This window comes from Mustela nivalis, assembly GCF_964662115.1.
Source record: "Mustela nivalis genome assembly, chromosome: 7".
Lineage (NCBI taxonomy): Eukaryota > Metazoa > Chordata > Mammalia > Carnivora > Mustelidae > Mustela > Mustela nivalis.
In genome coordinates this window covers 35,364,248-35,386,865 of record NC_139026.1, presented here as the reverse complement: position 1 = coordinate 35,386,865, position 22,618 = coordinate 35,364,248, and the positions used below count along the sequence as shown (strand labels likewise).

General features: G+C 37.9%; 1 protein-coding gene across 2 annotated transcripts in view; it reads left to right on the top strand.

Annotated features, from left to right (window-relative positions):
- The window catches only part of TMTC2 (transmembrane O-mannosyltransferase targeting cadherins 2), a 437,070-nt gene that overhangs the window by 352,663 nt on the left and 61,789 nt on the right, over nt 1-22,618 (top strand). For both annotated transcript variants that reach the window (XM_082742213.1, XM_082742214.1), the window contains one exon: nt 8,442-8,556. In XM_082742213.1, the coding sequence (XP_082598339.1) occupies nt 8,442-8,556 (115 nt within the window). The remainder of the gene's footprint in view (nt 1-8,441; nt 8,557-22,618) is intronic.

The window sequence follows — 22,618 nt, the reverse complement described above, 5'->3', positions numbered from 1 at the left end:
TTAATTCTCCTGGGTCTAATTAGCATACATTAACAACCTCTGTTGAGCAGCATCTCCTTTGGACAGGTGGTCTAAATCCTGAGCATTGCATTATTCCCTACCCTGTCTCATCAGGGGTGTGTTATTCACCTTCCTTAATGGAAACACTCCTTAAAGGGCTTACTTCTGTTCTACCTGATCCACCTGTCTCATTACCCGTAGATACCACCAAAATCAGCCCAGGTATTTCCATCTTCCAGGCTCTTTCCTTGCTCCAACCATCTGAATCTTTGAAAAGTTTAGACAAGTGCTTCTGGATATTCTTTTTTATGATCTGGCTGCTGATTATATGACCGGAGCCACTGTGTAAAAATTCAAGTGGTACCCTTACTTGTCCCCTTTACTCTATGTATACTCAATTTTAATTATAAGTTGTGCAAAACCAAACATTTACCTCCATCCAGATATGATGCACTTAGCCTGTGAGACCTTGCATCTCCTCAAGTTTATATCAAGTTTTTATCTCCTCAAAGTTTATATCTCAAGTTTATATATATATTTGTGCTTAAACTATCTCCATAATCATCTCTTTTCTCTGTTAAGTTGGAACTGATTCAAGGATAAGTGTTGCATTCATCCTCCCCCCTCCTCTCCTACAAGTATCGCTACATCTTATGTGTGTTAAGCACGGTATACATTTCTTGGGTTGGATACGATAATTCTGTAGTTTCTTCCTTTTCCCAGACCATTGAATTTATTCCACAGTACAATAGCATATAATAGATTCTAGCCAAATGGCATAGTTTAGATTGTTTTGGAATTAAGGTATCTTTGAAGGCATGATTGATGTCTGGATTATTTGTCATATTCCAAGGGACATTCCGAGATCTAAACCAGGGCTGCCATGTTGCTTATATTCCAGAGGCACTGTTCATAGAGACCTCACCATGAAAGGCAACCTTGAAAATTTTGCAATACCCAGCATGTGGCCATTAATTGCAGCCCTGCCTAAAATCACTCTAAGGTGAGAAGGTGTGAATAGGCAAGCAGCCGGTGACCTCTGCTTGCTGGTCTTGTTCTTGCAGATGAAGGAGGTAGCCACATGGGGACCTAGGTAATTCAGTCCTGTTAGTGAATGTGTAGTGGCTAAATCCCCACAGTGTGCCAAGAAGTAAGAGAGTGAGCCACTGTGGTACCTGGGGGAAGGGCACTCCAGGGCAGGGAGTGGCAAATAAATACTCCATACCAGGAGTCTTTATTCCTCCAGCATGTTAGACAACATTATCCAAGTGTACATGGAATAAGTGACCAAGAGGGAGCGTTGAGGGAGACAAAGGAGATGAGGTCAGAGAATAGGATGAGAGATTGCGGGAGGAACACCCTGCTGACTCTATTGGGCTGTATAGTCCAGTATAAGGACAGTCACCTTCCCTAGGTCAGGGGTAGAATGATGGGCACTGACTCCCATTTTAACAGGATCATTCTGACTGCTATTTTGGGAATACCCTGTAGGTCAAGGGCAGAAGTATGGAGACCCGTTAGGAGGTTATTGCTGCAGTTTAGAGTGACATGATGGCTTAGGACAAGGTGGTAGTGGTTAAGAGTCCGTTGATTCTGGATCTGCTTAGATGGTCTGATGTCTTCTGCCAAGGGGAACTATTTTAATGCAGATGTTAAGTTCTAGCTGTTATTTGATAAATAAGATTTTCATTTGTCTTTGAACATTTTTTAAAGCTACCTATGAATGATTTTTTTCCCCCAGAGAGAATTGTATCATCATGACATCTATTACAGTTTGTTTTAGCTCCTTAATTTACTTGCATTGATCACAAGAGTGGATTTTTCATATATTTTAGTAAGAAATGCCAATCCCAACTAATCCAGGGAGTTTATGTGCAAAACTTTTACAAAGCAGTATTTGAGCCTAGGCTTAAGGCCAGCTTACATTGTTATGGATTCCTACCTTTCTGGCAGTTTTTTAAAGCCAGGAATTAATGAAGGATTGATCTTCACCAGCTTGTCATATTGAAATGTTGGTAAAAATCCACCAAGTAGTTTAAATGGTTCAGTTAGAGAAATGTCCAGAGAAGAAATGGTATAACTGTAATACAGAAGCACTTGAGTCTAGCACTATCAACTCGTTTTTCTCTCTTCCTTTTTTAGCCTATGGGGAGACTTAACACTCTTTGAATCAGGACCTCTAGAAATGCTTTCTTTTTAAAATTCCTTTTCTGTATTTCTCTACTCAGATTACTTTTTTTTTTCTTTGTAATTTCTAGTCTTGTTTTTGCCTTTGTTCTCCTTTTGAATGAAGACAATTAAATAAGATGATGATAATTAACTTGGGTAAGACAAATTATAAATCAAACAAATAGTGATAAAGTGTGATAGCACAAGATATACATGAGAACAAAATGTATTTTACTTAAGATTTCCGTGTTTCTTTATTTGAAATTCTGCTCAATTATTGAACACCAAGAATGTGTTTGTTTACTGTATGTGAGAGAGAAGTGATTTCTCACAACTGTTCTACATATGAAAGATAAAATTCTTAAATATCCTTATGTTAAGAATTTGTGAGAGTAAACTTGTATTTATTGCATGTATCTTACTCATACAGATGTATCTTTCTATCTGCACACATATGTGTAACCTGGTCATTGTTCTTTGTAATGTAGGGAAGGACATGCCATATGTTGTTTATTAACCAGAAGAGCTTAATCTAAAGGGTGGCTAATCCCACCCATTGCAGGAATGCAAACTGATGCAGTCCTGTTGTACCAGAGTATGGTACAAAACAATTATTTTGTTCCCATTAGTCACTGGTTCTCAAACTATGGACAGTGGAGTAGCAGCATCAGTAGGAAGTTGTTAAAAATGCAAATCATGTTCATTCCTCATTTGTCAAATGAATTTGTCAGAGGAATGAATATACACTGGGGGAAAAAATACGTCTCTTCAACAAACAATGTTGGGAAGACTGGACAGCAACATGCAAAAGGCTGAAACTGGACCACTGTCTTTCACCATACACAAAAGTAAACTCAAAATGGATAAAGATCTAAATGTGAAACCTGCAACCATAAAAATTCTAGAAAAGAACATATGAAGTAATTTCTGACGTTGGCCATAGCAACATTTTTCCAGGTATGTCTCCTGAGGCAAGGGAAATAAAAGCAAAAATAAACTATTGGGACTACATCAAAATAAAAAGTTTCTGCACAGCAAAGGAAACAATCTAGAATACTAAAAGGCAACCTACTGAATGGGAGAAGATATTTGCAAATGACATATTTGATGAAGGGTTAGTATCCAAATGATAGAAAGAGCTGATACAGCTCAAGAGCCAAAACCCAAAAAATCCAATTAAAAAATGGGTGAAAGACATAAACAGACATTTCTCCAGAGAAGACATCCAGATGGCCAACAGGCACATGAAAAGATGATCAACATTACTTATCATCAGGGAAATGCAAATCAAAACTACAATGAGCTATCACCTCACACCTGTCAGAGTAGCTAAAATCAGCAACCCAAGAAACAACATGTGTTGGCGAGAATGTGGAGAAAATGGAGCCCTCATGCCCTGTTGGTGGGAATGCAAACTGATGCAGTCCTGTTGTAAACAGCATGGAGGTTCCTCAGAAAGTTAAAAATAGAACTACCCTATGATACAGTAATCACACTAGTTGGTATTTCCCCAAAGAATATGAGAACACTAATTCAAAAGGATAGATATGCTCCTGTGTTTATTGCAACATTATTTATAATAGCCAAACTGTGGAAGCAGCCCCAGTGTCCATTGATAGATGAATAGATAAAGAAGAGGTGACATTTTTATACACACACACACACACACACACACACACACACGTGTGTATTATTTATATTTATATATTTTACATATATAATATTATTCTGCCATAAAAATCAAATCTTGCCATTTGCAACAAGAAGGTTAGAGCTAGAGAGAATAATTCTAAGCAAAATAAGTCAGAGAAGGAAAAATGTCATATGATTTCATTCACATGTAGAATTTAAGAAACAAAACAAACAAGCGAAGGAAAAAGACAAACCAAGAAATAGACTCTTAACTACAGAGAACAAAGTGATGGTTACCAGAAAGGGATGGTTGGTGGGGGGCGGGGGGGCAGTGTGGGTGATAGGGTTGAAGAGTACACTTATCTTGAAGAAAAAAAAAAAAAAAATCATGGGCTCTACCCCAAACCCACTGAATTTGAAACTCTGGGGTTGGGGCCTAGCTCTGTTCTGTCGGACTTTCCAGATGATTCTGTTGTGCAGTAAGGCTATGAGCCACTGAAAAATGTAACCTTTCACACCTTCCAGAATCCGCCACTGTAGATGGGCTCCTTGAAGTGCCCGCTTTCCCTTCCACTCCCCATACTTCCATGGCTTCTCCTTGTAATTCCCTTCACCATCAAAGGCCAAGTAGCTGCTCCAACCCACTGAGCCTCAGCATGTGGCTCCGACTTGGTGGGCTTTCCATAGATGTGTACGTTCTTCAGTAAAGAGCCCCTTAGTCTCTCTTGTTACTATTGATCACATTCAGCCAACAGTCATTCAAAGACACTGTATAAAATGATTCACTATCCAGTAGTGATAAAGATGAGAGGAGTGTGGCACCTGGGTGGCTCAGTGGGTTAAAGCCTCTGCCTTTGGCTTGGATCATGATCTCAGGGTCCTGGGATTGAGCCCTGCATCAGGCTCTCTGCTCAGCAGGGAGCCTGCTTCCCCCCACCCCCTCTCCGCTAGCCTCTCTGCCTACTAAAATCTTAAAAAAAAAAAAAAAAAAAAAAAAGGATTGACACCCACATCCTCTCTCGGAATGTGGGTGTCGGAAGGCCATACTGAGGCAATTCTGCTTTATACCCCCTTTATTCCTGTCTCATGAATAATACCATTCCCTTTTATTCTTTTAAGAGCTCTGGTTTAGATGGTAAATTATATTGCAGTGAACTAATCATAAGCAATCCTAATACTGTTGGGAAGCGGTCAAAGAAAGATTCACCAGGAAGGAAATGTTTTAGGGCTTAAAAACAAAAGATGCCCAGTCACAATAGGCAGGCAAGACGGACTGGTGATTGGGATGGGACAAGAGAAGCCTTCGAGCCTGAGAGTTGAGGATAAATAAGGATGTGAAACAGCAGGTTACATTAAGGGAGGCAATGTCTGGTGGTAACTGTAATAGATGGGGCTGGTAGAAGAGTGACTTCAGGCAAAGTCTTCCAGAAGAAGTAAGAGCAGATTTTGTTTCTCATTATTCCCCCAATAATATATCATGAGTGGCTCTTTGGATCATTATTAAGAAGAAACCTAGTGTGTCTTTGTTTCCCTATTTATGTTGGTTCTCTGTATTTGAAATGCTTATCGCTCCGTTTTCCATCAATTCTGGGCTATATTTCAAACAAACAATCATTATATAACATACCAGGATAATAATTCACTTTCAACTTCGGTTCACATTTTCAAGTTTAGTGAAGGAAAAAAAAAAAGACACCAAAAGGTCCATGCTGCATAATATTTTATGTCTTTATCATAGCAGAACACTAATGCTGGAATATTGAGATCTATGGCCTGCCGAGAACAGAATGGGGGGAATTATGCAAATACCTAACTAATATGTTGTGATATTGTTTTTCTGAATGTTAATATGATGAATGAATTCTGTTAAAAATGATCATATGGGGATTTTTTTCTGTTACTGTTTTGTAAAAATTACGTGTTTCATGTGGTTTAGGGACCTTGCAAACTGTCTATAAATTGCATTTTGGACAACAAAGCTGACAAAGCTTAAGAAAGCTTTGGAAATTATGATAAAAATTGTATATTCAATTTTATACAACTGGTTAATGTTATTATCCATTGTTGAAGTTGTTGTACATTAACGATGGGTTTGGCATCCATGAGGCTTGAAAGGCTTTGCCCTTGGGACATTGCACATAAACTGACCTTTTAGGCCATTGAGCCTCATTATCTTCAACACGGAAGCATCTTGTCATGGTCCTCTGTTTCTATGTGGACAGTACAGATACCGTGTCCCTGTTTTCTCTTTCTTTTTTACCAGAGCTAGTGTGTCTTCTTTACCCTGTATACTCTGGAGTAATGAGTTTTACTAAATAACCTTCATTATTCTCTATTCAGTTAATTGTTGCATTTTCCTACTATTAATACAGAACACATTTCAGAGTTAATAGCTGTCTGGAAAGGAAAAGTAACTGTCAATAAACTCCTACATTATCTTTTGTTTAAATATCACATAATTAATTAACATACTTATTAATGCTTTTTTACTTAGGTAGACATTATTCTTTGAAGATAGGTAGCAATTAATATTATGTTTTAATTTTTGGAACCTGTAATCAGAGTAATTAACTGAAGAATAGGTTTAGTCTGGTATCCTTTACTAAGATTTATATGATGCGATATTACTTTGCATTATGCCATAGAGTGTTTAATTCTTGTTTCACTGTCTTTAAACAGCATTACTTTCAGCTGAATCTCGTATCAATATATTTATAGCTAATGTACACACAAGTTTCATAAGTAATGTGTTTTTCTGTTTATAAATGAAACCACAGTTGGCCCTTGAGCAGCATGAGGGCTAGGAGCACGATCCCCACAGTTAAAAATCTGTGTATAATTTTGACACCCCCCCAAATATAACTACTAATAGCCTCCTGTTGACTAGAAACCTTCCTCATAACATAGACTGTTAACACATATCTTATCGATGTGTTAACATGCTGTATTCTTAGAATAAAGTAAGCTACAGAAAAAAATGTTGAGAAAATCATTAAGAAAGGGAAAATACATTTATAGTACTGTACTCTATTTATGGGGGGGAACCCTACATATAAATGGGATATAAATGGGTCCATACAGTTCAAATCTGTGTTATTCCAGGGTCAACTGTATTTACAAATCAGTGTTCTTAATAATTTTCTGACCTAACAATTATGTTTGAGACCTGAGAAAGGCACAGAATGTTAGGGGATAGACTAAGAAAGTGATGTACGATTATTTGTAGAAATAGCTAAGATGTCTCTAAGTCCTGGTCTTAAAAGTCGGCTTATCGTTACTCACCATTTCTTTGCAATTGACGTTTATATATGACCAGAGTCTGGGGCTTATTATAAATTCTTAAAACGGAAAATGGCCTCTTGTGTTTTAAGGACTAGTCCTTTGGTTTGGAAGACAGTTTGTAATATGAATTAGATAAGCAGTAAATAATGGGCTCCTTCAAACCACCACCATCAGGGAAAATTCGCCATTTACCATTTCTAAATTTGTTTTTCCCTGTGCAGCTTAGGACTTGCAAATCATTTTTATAACTTTTGCTCATATTGTTAAAATCTTGAACTTTAAGCAAACAGGAAACCCAAAGCAAAAAGAAATAATCATTAGCCCACAACTCAGCAAGCCCAAAAGTTACGTGAATGATTTCAGCATCTCTCTTTTATGCACTGATTTAGTTTTCATTTGAATTTCCTTTTCAGATAGGGCTTAACATCATTACTTTTGCTGTTACTAAATCCCCTCCTATAAAATAAAGAGAAAAACAGCCTGTTCTCTTTTTTTTTTAATATTTTAGTTATTTATTTGATAGAGAGAGATTACAAATAGGCAGAGAGGTAGGCAGACAGAGAGAGAGAAGCAGGCTCCCTGCTGAGCAGAAAACCCAATATGGGGGCTCGATCCCAGGACCCCGAGATCATGACCTGAGGTGAAGGCAGAGCCTTAACCCACGGAGCCACCCTGGCACCCCAAAACTTGGACCAAATTCTTTTTTATTTATTTATTTTTTTTTGTCTTTATGGGTTTTGGGGATAACACTACATGCCAGTTCTGGAGGTATAGTTTCAAAGAGTAATATGGCTCTGTGTGGAATAATTCTAACCTTGCAAAACTGACCTTCAAGTTATCTCAAAAATGTGAACGTGTTAATATTTGCTCCATGTTTATTAGTCAGTCTAATTAAGAGTAAGTAAATGCTCCGTGGACCTTTATATGTTCTTCCAATAATTTTAGTGCTGCTTAAGTATAACAAGTTTATACATCTCAATATAGATAGCCTTGTCTATACATATGGATCAGAGACAGAAGCTGTTTTAAATGACCAATAATACAAATCAATTCAACTCTTAATTGTAATATATCTTTAGTTCAATAGTTTATACAGGATTTGTTTTTTAAGGGGAAAAAAAAAGTAACAACAAAAACAACTTTGTGAATATACCAGACAGATGCATTGGGATGTCCTGCAAAGAAGATAATGGCATAGAAAACAGGACCAAGTCACGAGATGTAGATGAGGAGCACACATAAATCTTAGCTTCGGATCATGTTTACCACTCTATTTTTCTCTGTAGTGACTTTATTTGTTTCTCAGGATTAGAGCAGTAGTTTCCCAGTTGAAGCTCACCTGGTTTTATACTTTGCAGGTCAGTTTCTTCTGGAAGAAGCCCGCCTCATAGAAGCAGCTGAGATGGCGAAGAAAGCCGCTGAATTGGACAGCACAGAGTTTGATGTGGTCTTCAGTGCTGCGCACATGCTCAGGTGAGTTTTGCCCCTGTGCCTTGGAAGACCAACACTGCAGCTTTGGGAAAGGAATTAGGTAGACTAAGTCCCTTGTCATACTCCCTTATTCCACATTCTTTTTTTTTTTTTTTTTAAAGATTTTATTTATTTATTTGAGAGAGAGACAGTGAAAGAGAGCATGAAAGAGGAGAAGCAGACTCCCTGTGGAGCTGGGATCCCGATGCGGGACTTGATCCTGGTACTCCAGGATCATGACCTGAGCCGAAGGCAGTTGCTTAACCAACTGAGCCACCCAGGTGCCCCTTATTCCACATTCTTGAAGTGAGTTATGCTGTTTTACCACGCTAATGTCGGTCAGGAGTATTTTATTAGTTACAGTTCATGTGCACAGTATGTAGAGGATGTAAGCCTTCAGGACTCTGAAAATTACCGAGAATCATTTTCCTTTCCTTTCAAAAATCACTATAAAATTCAAAAAAAATCAAAAAATTAAAATTAATAACTGTTTAAAGGTCTGAAACAAACATTATGTTGGTTGGTCAACTGCATCTCAGTATTTGTGTTTTATATTAATTATATTGAATATGGCATGTGAATGCACTTTATTATGTTTGGTGGTAGAGAGAACTGTCAAGTACAAATATACCTAAGGGCTAGCAAAGTCTCACAATGGTGCTGTATTTAACATTGTTGCTATGTATGGAAACAATGTATCTTTGTAGACCTGTTAGTGCTTCCATTTTCAGAAGGATAGTCTGAAGCCTGATTATTATAATAGCAAAACAATTAAGTTAGATCAACAATTTTTGTTGTGACTATAAAAAGAAAGTTACTGCATCCATGAGTGGTGTTTTAGATTAAAGGAGAGTGGTTTTAAGAAACTCAAATGATTTATACAGTTTTTCTAAAAGGACTGTTTGTTCTGTTAGCAATATGTATACCCCTTCTCCCATTCTCTTACGTGAATTTCACTTGATTAAATCTTCACCTAAATGCTTCGTAAACTGACATCCACACTATGGGCTCTGTGTTTGGCTCTAGGAATAGGTTTGTAATTATGTAGATTATTCTTACAAGGGAAGAAAAATACCAGAGGAATGGCTTCACAGTTCAATAGCTTTAACACTACTTTTCAAGAAAAGTAGTTTTGTTTACTTTTTGAGATCCTTTTAGATTTATATGCAGTTGTAAGAAATAATACGGAGAGATCCCCTGTACCATTTATTCACTTTCCCCAATGGTGATCTATGTAGAATGACAGTGCGGTATCAAAAGCAGGATATTGATAGTGATACAATCCATTGGTCTTATTGTGTTTCCCCAGTTCTACTCATACCTGTGTGTGTGTGTGTGTGTGTGTGTGTGTGTATTGAGTTCTGTGCTTTTTCATCACACCTATGTAGGTTTGTGTATCCATCACCCTAGTCAGAGTATAGACGATTTCCAATACCACAAGCATCCTTTGTGTTGTCCTTTTAGAACCACATGGCTTCCTACCTAGCTTTTTTTTTTTTTTTTAAGATTTATTTATTTATTTGACAGAGAGAGATTACAAGTAGGCAGAGAGGCAGGCAGAGAGAGAGAGGAGGAAGCAGGCTCCCTGCGGGAGCCCGATGCGGGACTCGATCCCAGGACCCTGAGATCATGACCTGAGCCGAAGGCAGCGGCTTAACCCACTGAGCCACCCAGGCGCCCCTTACCTAGCTTTTTATAACTTTTTTTTTAAGATTTTATTTATTTGTTAGAGACACAGAGAGAGAACAAGCAATGGGAGCAGCAGGGAGATGGAGAAGCAGACTTCCAACAGAACAGGGAGCCCAATGTGGGACTTGATCCCAGGAGCCTGGGATCTTGACCTGAGCCAAAGGCAGATGCTTACCCAAATGAGCCACCAGGCGTCCCAGCTTTTTATAAGTTTTAAATAAGGAATTCAAAGCCTGTTTGAGAAGGAAGTATACTGTGAGGTTTTAGTTGAATGTGCTCACTCCACATTTAAACTTTTGCATTCCTAAAACTGATATCTATAAAGAGAAATCAGCATTCAATCAACTGATGGTATATTTATAAAATGAACTATAGGCAGGGGTGCCTGGGTGGCTTAGTCATTAAGTATCTGCCTTCAGTTCAGGTCTTGATCGCAGGGTCCTGAGATTGAGCCCTGCATCAGGCTCCCTGCTCAGTGGGAGAAATAAATAAAATCTTTAAAAAAGTAAACTATAGCCAATCTCATGGACCTTCAATGCAAAGATAATTTTTAAAAAGACATCTTCATTTGCATGACAGGAGTAGGTGCTGTTATAGGGAGAGGGCTGTCTCTTCTTCAGGAATAAAACACTGTGCTTTTAGTCACAGTAAACCATTTACAAGGAAGGATATGCACAAGTTTCTACAGGCTAATGCATCTTAATCTTAATAGATACTTTCCTCAACAAGGTATTTTGCTACATACTAAATCAGTATCTGAACTTCAAGGTCTACCAATGAAAACCCATTATGAGAAAGATACAAATAAGGTCCTTGTTGAATATATCACTTCCAACTTTTTCTTAGTTACCATAGTGCTAGAAACCAGCGGAAAATTTTTGTTATACATTGGCAGTGTGGAAATCTTCAGGGTTTATTTTTCAGAACCTTCTTTCTAGCTTTCTGCAGTCTGCATTCCTCATTAATGTGCAGTCAGTCAGCGCTTTCCTAATACTGATTGCCATTATGACCGCAGCAGCCTGACTATATCCTATTCCACTTGGTGGCAGCCCCCATGAACGTTTTCACTTAGTTTTTCTGTTTCTTGACTTTATTAAATTCAGGTATTTCTTGAGCACTTACTGTGCAAGTGCTCAACCTCTTCCCTTATTCACCAAGAGCATTGAGGACTTTGCTGAAAGGAGTAAGAAAGTTTACTTGCTTTGCTTTGAAAGCAACCTCATCAAAATCCTTAGCTGGCAAGATCTTGCTTATTTATTATTACATGTAATTTCCTCTGGGGATACCAAACTATTATAAATTGACTTTGATAGTCTTCCCTCAGAGCTCTCTTCTTTTGCAAGATACTTAGGATATAAAATTGACAGGGCTTGGTGAGGTAAAGAGTATGAGGGAAAGAATAGATGTCTCCCTGGTTGTGTCTAGGTTAGCTGGATTAATGGCTACCCTTATATCCAAAATCAGCAATTTAGAAAATGTCATAGTTCAAGAAATGGTTTGAACATATACATTTGACTTCCCCTTTCCTTAGCTAATTCCCAAAAAAATGACCCAAAGAATCTATCAATGAGGAAAAACTACTCATCACCAAAAAAAAAAAAAAAAAAAGTCATACCACCTAAATGAGACCAAACTGGAAGAGGCAAGTTCCTGGGGCTAGCCACAAAGGGACAAATTTTTATCTTACTGTGAACTTCAAGAGGCTTAAAATTTGAGAAATTTCTAACAGACCCATTTCAACTCTCAGTTGTGGATAATGATCTTTCTCTATAGAATCAGCACATAGAAAGTTTGGAAATACTGGATTTCAAATTGGCAGTTCAGGTAAGAATGACAGATCAGGTGTATCCAAGTAAGGAGCCCTCGTTTGGGCAGTGAGATTTAGTTAAAACCTAAGAGCCACTTAGAACATCCCTAATCCCTGTTATCAAGGTGATTCACAAGAACACTATGTGGTGTGGAAGTATCAGCACTGTTCACCAAATATGTCGGCTCTCCACCTACAACACATGTAATAGGATTGTACTTTTCTGCCTTCCTCCAAGTTGAAGAACTTCATGGTTCTTAGTTGAATTGTGGAATATGCATGAACATGACGTATGTCACTTCTTTTTTTAAACTTTTTTTTACTTTTTCTATTTTTAAAGATTTTATTTATTTATTTGACCAACAGAGATCACAAGTAGGCAGAGAGGCAGGCAGAGAGAGAGGAGGAAGCAGACTCCCCACTGAGCAGAGAGCCCGATGCAGGGCTCAATCCCCGGACCCTGGGATCATGACCTGAGCCAAAGGCAGAGGCTTTGACCCACTGAGCCACCCAGGTACCCCACGTATGTCACTTAACCAAAGCTGTAAGAATCAGTACTTGTCCCTTTTTCTGACTTGAAAATTGTGAAAATAGATCCCGACGTTACCAAATGGGGACAAACCTTCCTACTCACCCACCCTGAGTAAGGAAGCGAGAAATATTGTCCTGATTCACGAGGTTTAGGATATGTTTCTTTTTTCTTTTTTTTATTTTTTATAAACCTATATTTTTATCCCCAGGGGTACGGGTCTGTGAATCACCAGGTTTACACACTTCACAGCACTCACCATAGCACATACCCTCCCCAATGTCCATAATCCCACCCCCTTCTCCCAAACCCCCTCCCCCCAGCAACCCTCAGTTTGTTTTGTGAGATTAAGAGTCACTTATGGTTTGTCTCCCTCCCAATCCCATCTTGTTTCATTGATTCTTCTCCTACCCACTTAAGCCCCCATGTTGCATCACCACTTCCTCATATCAGGGAGATCATATGATAGTTGTCTTTCTCTGCTTGACTTATTTCGCTAAGCATGATACGCTCTAGTTCCATCCATGTTGTCGCAAATGGCAAGATTTCATTTCTTTTGACGGCTGCATAGTATTCCATTGTGTATATATACCACATCTTCTTGATCCATTCATCTGTTGATGGGCATCTAGGTTCTTTCCATAGTTTGGCTATTGTGGACATTGCTACTATAAACATTCGGGTGCACGTGCCCCTTTGGATCACTACGTTTGTATCTTTAGGGTAAATGCCCAATAGTGCAATTGCTGGGTCATAAGGCAGTTCTATTTTCAACATTTTGAGGAACCTCCATGCTGTTTTCCAGATTGGCTGCACCAGCTTGCATTCCCACCAACAGTGTAGGAGGGTAGGATATGTTTCTATTACAACAATGTAACCTACCCTAGCTCTGACACAGAATACATCTGGGAAAATGAAATAGGTACTTTGGAAGAGGAACGATATGACATTAGAAAAGATTCCTAAGAGATTAACAGGATTTCTGAGTTTATAATTACAGTGGAGTCAGGGCACAATTGAGAGGCTGAGAATTTAAATATAAGTTATAGATCTCTTCTCAGAATTCAATGTAAAGTACTAAAGGTATCAAAATGATGACTGAAAGGATAAATGATTAGAGGATAAAATGAGAATATTGTATACACACTAATAATTACATATTGTTAGTATAATTATATATAGTATACAAGTATGTATATATACATGTAAGTATATATGTGGTGGGTATATAGTATGTATATGTAGTTTTATTTGTATATCTGTAAATAAGTATATATAATTATATGCTGTATATGTGTATGTAGTTATATTTAGCATTTATACATATATATATATAGTTTCACTTGGACTTGTATAAATAAATGTTAGTATAAATAGGAAATTTCTGATGGCAATCATGGAACACATAAGCAGCTGTCAACAATAGTGGAAATTTCGAAGCTAGATTGAAGGCCTTCAGTGATTGTATTGAAAGCAAAACTGCTGAAAATGCATCTGCTCCTAAACTTGTCTCATGAATGGGTCACACTGTTTAGTTGTAAACTAAAGAATATGCTTTTGCCAGTTAAAGCAGGAACAGGATTTATGAAAGAGTGTTCTGCAGCCACACTTTCAGTCTTGGGCTTGAAAACACTCTTTATGGTCAGAAATAATTACCGACCATCTATCTGGCTCTCCCTGGGAGTTAGCAGCTTCTAAAGGCCCGAGCTCCACCACCGTCACCCACAAGGAACCAAGCAGAGTCACATTCCTTGGATGATTCTCTTGGACCCTGCTGCCTCCCTCTTAGGCTTACTTCTGGCTTCCATTCCCTTGAGGTTGCATCTGATTGGTCGAATGTGAGTCATGTGCTGGAATCTCAGCTACTTTATAAAGTTTGGAAGAAGAGAGAATTTCTGGCTTGTGTCTTTCTTGGGAAGGTGGGATCCACATTGCAGCTAACTACTAAATATACTTTTAGAGAGGGTGATCACAGATGTTGAGTGGCCTCCCATGATGAACATTAAACTATATGTGATGACATTGTTAGTACTTCAAATAAAATGGGGAAAGTACTGGATGCTTCCGGATGAGAGTATTATAAAAAAGAACATCAGTTATCATCAAAGGAAAATATCAAAGGAATTCAAAATGCTAGAACTCAATTGACTTATAGCTATAGAGTTTTAAGAAGAAAGTATTGAATCAATTATTCTGTTAGAAGCATTTTGTACAGATGAATTTATTCAGTGGTCTCCTAGAACTAGAAGCTAGAAAGAGCAGAAAGATCCTTGATACCAGTAGGAATTTCAGAGTCACTAAAAACAAACCTTACCTGATTCATGGCATTCATGGGCTTTGGCAGAAAAAAAAAAAAATGTTTTAATCCATTTACAGACTAAGGGAAGAACAAAGTCACATTTATTTAAGTATCTATCTGTCTGGTACTATTATTTTGCATTTCATATCTGTCATTCTCTTTATTATATCTGCATATATGTGACATGGACAATAGTATTTCCATTTTATATATGAAGATACTGAATTTTAAAGAGAGTCCATATCTCCCACCATTGGTAAAGCTGACATTTGAGTTTAGTGTATTCTGGCCAAGTATAATACTGTTTTCACTGTGTCACATTGGCTCCCTTATGTCTTCCTAACTGGATGACTACCCAGAGGCTGTGATTCTCGAATGTTTTGTTGGAGAAAGGATTTATAGAGCAATAGGTTATCAAACGTGTAAAGCCTAAATAGTAAGATCCTTCCAATATTATTAAATTACCTCTTTATGATAAATTTTAGAAAATAGATGTACATTCATAGGAGGGAGAATGTGACATTTGTGCTCTCAAGGGGATATTAAGTTTTTAGAATGGTACAGTGTCTGACAAAGGACACACTTATAGCTGAGCTAAGCGTGAACTTATATGGTTTTTCCAGGGCTAAGAACCCAGGTTGTCATTGCTCCCTAAGGTAGTAAAGAAAGCAAAACTGTACTTCACCAACAGGTTCCCGTTGCTGCCCTAACTTCTAGAGAGCAGAATGAACAAATGAAAAAAAAAAAATTGTTATCTTTAAGTTTCTGTGCTTGACACATCTTACGTAATTAAATATATTAAAATCAAGAATTTAAATATATTAATTTCTTTATAAATTCCATTGGAAGTGACTTAAAATGTAAATTCTTAAGGGAAAAAGGAACCGAATCAGATTATTTCTCAAGGTAGATTGGGAGTGTACACACATGTGTACACAAACACACACACACACACACACACACACACTCGCACCCAAGTTGGATATATATATTTTTCCCCCTAAGCTCTCTAAGCCTTTCTTTTTTAATACTTCCAAAATTACCTAAAACCCCTCAAAAAGTCATTGGGTTTTTTAATTATAAATTGTCTATTAGTTTCAAATTTGGCCCAAAGGGGGCTTATTTCAACTAGGTTTTAATGGGTTGTAAGGTCTATAAAGCAAAGGGCAGTGATAGATGAGGTTAAAGGTGAGTGTCTTTCAACCCAGTGCCTCTCCAACGGTAATGTGTATGTGGATCACCTGGGGATCTTGTTAAAACGCATCTTCTGATTTAGTATGTTTGGGTGATGCCTAAGGTTTTACACTTCTGACAAGTCCCAAGTGATACTTAGAGTGTGTGTTCTTGATTACCCCCGCAAGCAAGTTCTATCTTGCCTCTCTTATTTCCACACCCGCCCCCGTCGAACTCTTTCTCCCACCCAAGCATTACCAGCTGAACATAAAGAGTTATTTACTATATATGAACACTATAATAATTGGCATTGCCAATAAATATTTCCTCCCTTTCAATTTTCCCAGTACATTTCATTCTGTACTCTGTTTAGACATTGGCTTAACCTGTCCTTAGCAGCCCTGAAAGATTTGAGGCCATGAAAGAATGAGCTCACACTCTCATGGGGCATCAAGAAGTTTCTACCTCAGAGGAATCCTTTGTGAAATTACACCATCAGCCTAGTGTTTTCCTCTGTTACTTCTACATTTCTGCTTTACCTCACCAACTTTTATGTTTAGAACTGAGATGGATACCAACAGATCATGAAGCTATTTTTGATGTATTGAGAGAGAGGTTTTCACTTAAGATGGCTTGGTGGTCATAAACAATATCTTCTAGGACTTTCATTATAAGGATCTTTTCTACTTCATTGTTTTTATACATGTGTGTGACTCTAGCTTTGCCCTTTTAAGATTTTCCACACATTTTTATGTCCTTGTTTATCTCAATTCTACTTCTATTCCTAGTATACATTTATCAATTAGAATTAAAATTTAGTGCTGCTTTGAGTAACTTAAGCTACACTTCAGTTTAGCTGTTAGCAAGAACCGGGGAAAACTCAGCTACTGTTCATTTTACTTTCATGATATAAAGACAGACAGCTTTCTAGTTAGAAAAAGAAGATGGGGGGCGCCTGGATGGCTCAGTGGGTTAAAGCCTCTGCCTTCGGCACAGGTCATGATCCCAGGGTCCTGGGATTGAGCCCCACATCAGGCTCTCTGCTCAGCAAAGAGCCTACTTCCTCCTCTCTCTCTGCCTGCCTCTCTGCCTACTTGTGATCTCTCTGTGTCAAATAAATAAATAAAATCTTAAAAAAAAAAAAAAAAAAGGCACCAGGGTGGCTCAGTTGGTTAAGGAACTGCCTTTGGCTCAGGTCATGATCCTGGACTCCTGGGATCAAGTCCCACATCAAGCCCTCTGCTCATCAGAGAACCAGCTTCTCCCTCTGCCCCTCTGCCTTTCATGCGTGCGCTCTCTCTCTCTCTCAAATAAATAAAATCTTTAAAAAAAGAAAGAAAAAGAACATGGAGGAGAAGGACGAATGAGGAGCAGAAGGAGAAGGGGAGGAAGAGGAAGGAGTGGGGGAAAAGAAAACCTATAAGTTATCTTAGAATAATTACTAAGACTTTAATAAAATATTGTCTTTTATATGAGTCAAACAGTAGTTACTATCAATATGAAATAATTTTTTCATATGAAATAATTTTTAATATAAAATTGACAATAATAATAATTGTAGTCTTCTAGCTGCAACTAGAGTTTTTATTTTTTATATTTTCAAGGAAGTAATTTTGAATTTAGCAACCTTAATTTTCACAGAATGTGTTCAAATGTATTTAAATATAAATGATTCTCTTAATCACACTCCCTCAAACATTTCATAGTGTATTAAGTTGTTACTTCACAATTTCATTGATTCCCAAATTTCCTAGATATATCTTTTCTTTTAAGAATTTGGGCCATAAACCTGTGTTCCAAAAGATACTTTTCTATTATAAAATAATGCCAGGGAGGGGAATTAGATATATGAAATATATTTCTATATTTTTAACAGTTAAAAGTTTCATAGTCCCAGGTACAAAATGGAATTCTGTAGTAATGAGATAATAACATTTGTTTGTGACTTTCATTCCTGTTTTCACTCTAAACACACCTTTTTTGGGACAGCATAAGGACTGAATTTAAAGACTTTTAGGGATGCCTGAGTTGCTCAGTCAGTTAAGCATCTGTCTTTGACTCAGGTCCTGATTCCAGGGTCCTGGGATCGAGTCCTGCATCGGGCTCCTTGCTCAGCAGTAACCTGCTTCTCCCTCTGCCTGCCATCCCCCCTCCTTGTGTGCTGTCTCTCTCTGTTTCTCTGATAAATACATAAATAAGTAAAATCTTTTAAAAACATAAAATAAATAAAAAATGAAGACTTTTTAAAGATAGCACAATTCAGTAATTTCTTGGGAATCCAAGGTTTACATCACAGTCCAGTTTATACTGGAGGCTGTTTCTACTTCCTTACCTTTCCTGGTCCTGAGATGCCACAGAAGGGGTGAAGACAGGGAGGGCCCTATGTATATGACCAGCAGGAGTTGGCAATGAGATAAGAGCCCCCATCTGCATCTCTGCTTGATAAGTCTATTGTTGGTGTAGATGATATGAGACATAACTTTATGTTAACTCCTAAGGGTGGCATGTTAGATGGGAGTAGTCACCCATCTGGACCCAGTGCAGCTTCCTGGTATGAATAATTTGTATAACTCATTTTCCCATTCCTGGCTTTGTAAAGTGTGTCTTGGTCAAAACACAAGGTTGTCTACATCTGGCCTGGGAGATTTCTTGGCAAGGCCAACTGCTTTTCCCCTTTACCCACTTTCTGAGTCTTCTACTTGGACACATGGGAAACTTATGGTTGCCCTCCAAACCTAATTGTGACTCTTCCCTAAAAACAGGAGATGGTGGGGTAAGGAAGTGAGTATCCAGCACTCTTCTCACTCTCCCTCATTCCCTATTTCTTTGCCTTTCCTCTCAGTTCCTCCCTTTCCCCCTTTTTGGGGTACACGATGCAAACCACAATAGTGTATTTCATTCTGTTCTTAAAAAACTATCGTCTGCTTGATTTAGTCTAGTGAAGGGCACTTTTATCAATATGGGGGATGGAGGTGGGCGGGAAGTAAAACCTGTTATTGCAAACATCCTCCACATTCTTCCCTTTACAGATCTCATCTCTTACACTTAAATTGTGGCTTTTTTTTTTTTTTAAGATGTTATTTATTTGACAGAGAGAGAGGTGGAAGCAGGCTCCCTGCTGAGCAGAGAGCCGGATGCGGGGCTCAATCCCAGGACCCTGAGATCATGACCTGAGCCGAAGGCAGAGGCTTAACCCACTGAGCCACCCAGGTGCCCCTAAATTGTGGCTTTTAAACATTATAATCAAAAGGCATGTTTTCTTCCTTTCTTAGTATTTGATGTAGAAATTGTTGGGGTAAACTGCCACCGAACAATGTATCCCATATCATTTGACAGTATCTTAGTATATACAAAGATATCAGCACGATCCTGTGGTTCAGATACTTACCTGTGGAGTCTGTGACCCAGATCTCTCATTTTCCAGCTATGTAACCTTGGGGGAGTTGTCAACCTCTCTAAACCTCATTTTTTTTTTTTAAAGATTTTATTTATTTATTTGACAGACAGAGATCACAAGTAGGCAGAGAGGCAGGTAGAAAGAGAGAGAGGAGGAAGCAGGCTATCCGCGGAGCGGACAGCCCGATGCGAGGCTCGATCCCAGGACCCTGGGATCATGACCTGAGCCGAAGGCAGAGGCTTTAACCCACTGAGCCACCCAGGAGCCCCTCTAAACCTCATTTTAACCATCTGTAAAATGGGAATAGTAATAGTACTTACTTCATGGTGTTTTTGGAACATGGAGTAATCAATTCCTGGTATTTTGTAAGTGACACATAGGTAGAGGGTTTAGAAGTTTTCTGTCTCAGGGAAGAGATAGTGAAGAAAGAAAGGATAGGGATATTCAGGAAAAATTATTCATTAGTTTCTCTAAATAAATTCTATCCTGATAGTTTTGGCAACCTGAGTCCTGCGGTCTGTGCTAACAATTCAGTGGTTGAGGTTCTTGAGAGTTCAAGAATCCCCTAAGCAACTAACAGAATATTGTTAATTTCCTTAGTTTTCAAATATTGATTAATGATTCCATCATTTTTGCAATGAAGATGTATTAAGCACTCCCGTGATGCTTCTTGCAGGCGAGTATAAAATACAGCATACCCTGTAAAGGGGACATGGACAGTCCATCATGAGTTTTCTCTCATCTAGAAAATAAAACAAGAATAGTAAATGAACATTCAGTGGGTAGAATTGACATACTCTTTCCCCTACTGTCCTAGAGTGAAAATTAATTTTCACAGTTATATGACAAATCTAATAAACTCTACTTTTTTTCTATTTCATTAGAATATCAATTCTACTCCTAGGTTAAGAAACTAAGCCTTCTAAACTAGATATTTCCCTTGGAAATTAAACCACTAAAGACAAAGAAGACTTTAAAAATGAGCAAACATTTTGGGGGAGAAAACCTTTTTTTTTTTTTTTTTTAGTTTTATTGATTATTATTTTAAAGGCATGTCATCTAGCGAATTCCTCAGTTTCTCTTTGATCCGTGTCTACCTGATGAATTTGGGTATCCATAAAGATGAATATTAATGTTTGCTATGCTTTCTATGTTAGACATCTATTGGTTGATTTTGCTTCAAAGTAACTTAACTTCTTTGTAGTATTAAGTTACTCTAATTTTCTACCTCCCTGCCTTTTATTTTCCTCTGGAGAAAACCCTTCCAGGGCATGACCTAATGAATTCTGGTTCAAATTTCCAAATGAATTTGAACCAAAATGATTCTATAATTTGGTGGAGGGAACCTTCATTAAATACCCTAGCAAGGGAATTTTTACTGTTTCATACCAGACTAAAGTACTTTTCTTGACATTTTGAAATTGAACTTCCAACATTTATGAGAATATAAATTGCAACAGCACGTTGTAACTGTCATGAGTCCAGTAGAGCCTTAGGTCAAGGATTTTTACTTTCTCGGTAACCCCATTAAAAATAGCAGTGTTTCTAATTATTTTTCCTTTAAAAATTAGAAAAATATGTCCTGGTCTCCAGAGAGATGTTATCTTCAGTTATTCCTATTATTTATATGGTTGCATAGGATATGTCTTTATAGTTTTTATTCGCACTTGACCAAAGTGCAAATTCAATTTTATAGGCTAGTGTACCTCCTCTTTTAAAGCCTGAATGTGATTTTCTAATTGAGGGAGTTAATTTTTGTTTCTCCTCTTTATTCCTGACCTCTCTGTCATCTTCTCACCTCAAAACTTCTTCCTTCCCCCCACTCCTGCCTGCCCTGTTTTGGAATTCATTTATTTTGTATTCAGGCATAATTAACATACAGTGTTATGTTAGTTTCTGGTGTACAAGATAGCGATTAAATATAATGATTAATCATTTCTGTACATTAGTGCTTTTCAAAATAAGTGTACTCTTAATCCCCTGTATCTATTTCACCTTTCCCCTACCCAGCTCCCCTCTGGCAAGCACCTTTGTTCTCTAAAGGTATTTAAGTGTATGGGGGTGTGGTTGTCTCTGTTTCTTTGTTCTTTTGTTTCTTAAATTCCACAGGTGGGTTCAATCATATGGTATTTATCTTTCTCTCCCTGACTTAGTATTTTACCCTCTAGATCCATCCATGTTGTTGCCAATGGCAAGATCTCATCCTTTTTTATGGCTGAGTAACATTCCATTGAATTCTGTCAGAAGCTTCTTAACATCACAGGTTCAAAAGAAACTACTCCATTTCAACTTCAGACTCTAAGCCATTTACTATTATTGTTCACATTATAGGTGTGCTGTATGCATCTTTGGAAGTTGAATTTGACTTATTTTATAGCATTTCCATACTCTGCAAATAGAGTCACCAGTTACAATACAACTGCAAGAACTTCCAGCCTTTATTACCTGCCATCTTTGAGGGTTTTATGAAGCAGCATGGTATGATTGAAAAACATACTGTGTTTATGATGGTTAACTGGCCAGGCTTCCTCAGGACCCTGAGATTTTATTTCTCCTGCTAACCAGTTGGCTAAACCTAGGAGTATCCCTTGAATTGCAAAAGCAGACAATGCATAAACTTATTAAAATTCAGTGTGTATCTTATTTGTGTAAGTCAACAGCTTCACTCAGGGTATTTGGTGTTAGTCAAGAGAAACTGGCTATTTCAAGGATGACAGAATTCACTAAAGGCCAGAGAATATAGCTTGAATCAGCAGGAAAAAAAGGTAGCCCTGGAAGGGGGAAGAGACAGGACATGTGATAGCAACTGTTTTACAGAAAGAGTCTGACCAGGATATAGCCTATTATTTCCACCATTGTCAGTAAAGGTAGCCATCTTTCTGTCTCTCATTCGGAAATGTAAGTCTCAAGCAGGAATATACAATGAGCCGAGGCTGTGTCATGGGTGCACGCTGGTGCAGACAGCAAGGAGAGGAAGAATCTCGCCTTTTTTTTTCCCTGTAGGTTGCACACAATGGAAGGTTCACCACCTAAATTGGAAAGCAAATTGACTTGTAGATAGAGAATTTTTTGACATTTTATTTTTAAAAATCAAGATTTCTCTGGGATATCCAGTTGAAGCTAGAGAATCCCAACCCTAAAACATTATCTGGGTTAGCTTGGAAAATAAAA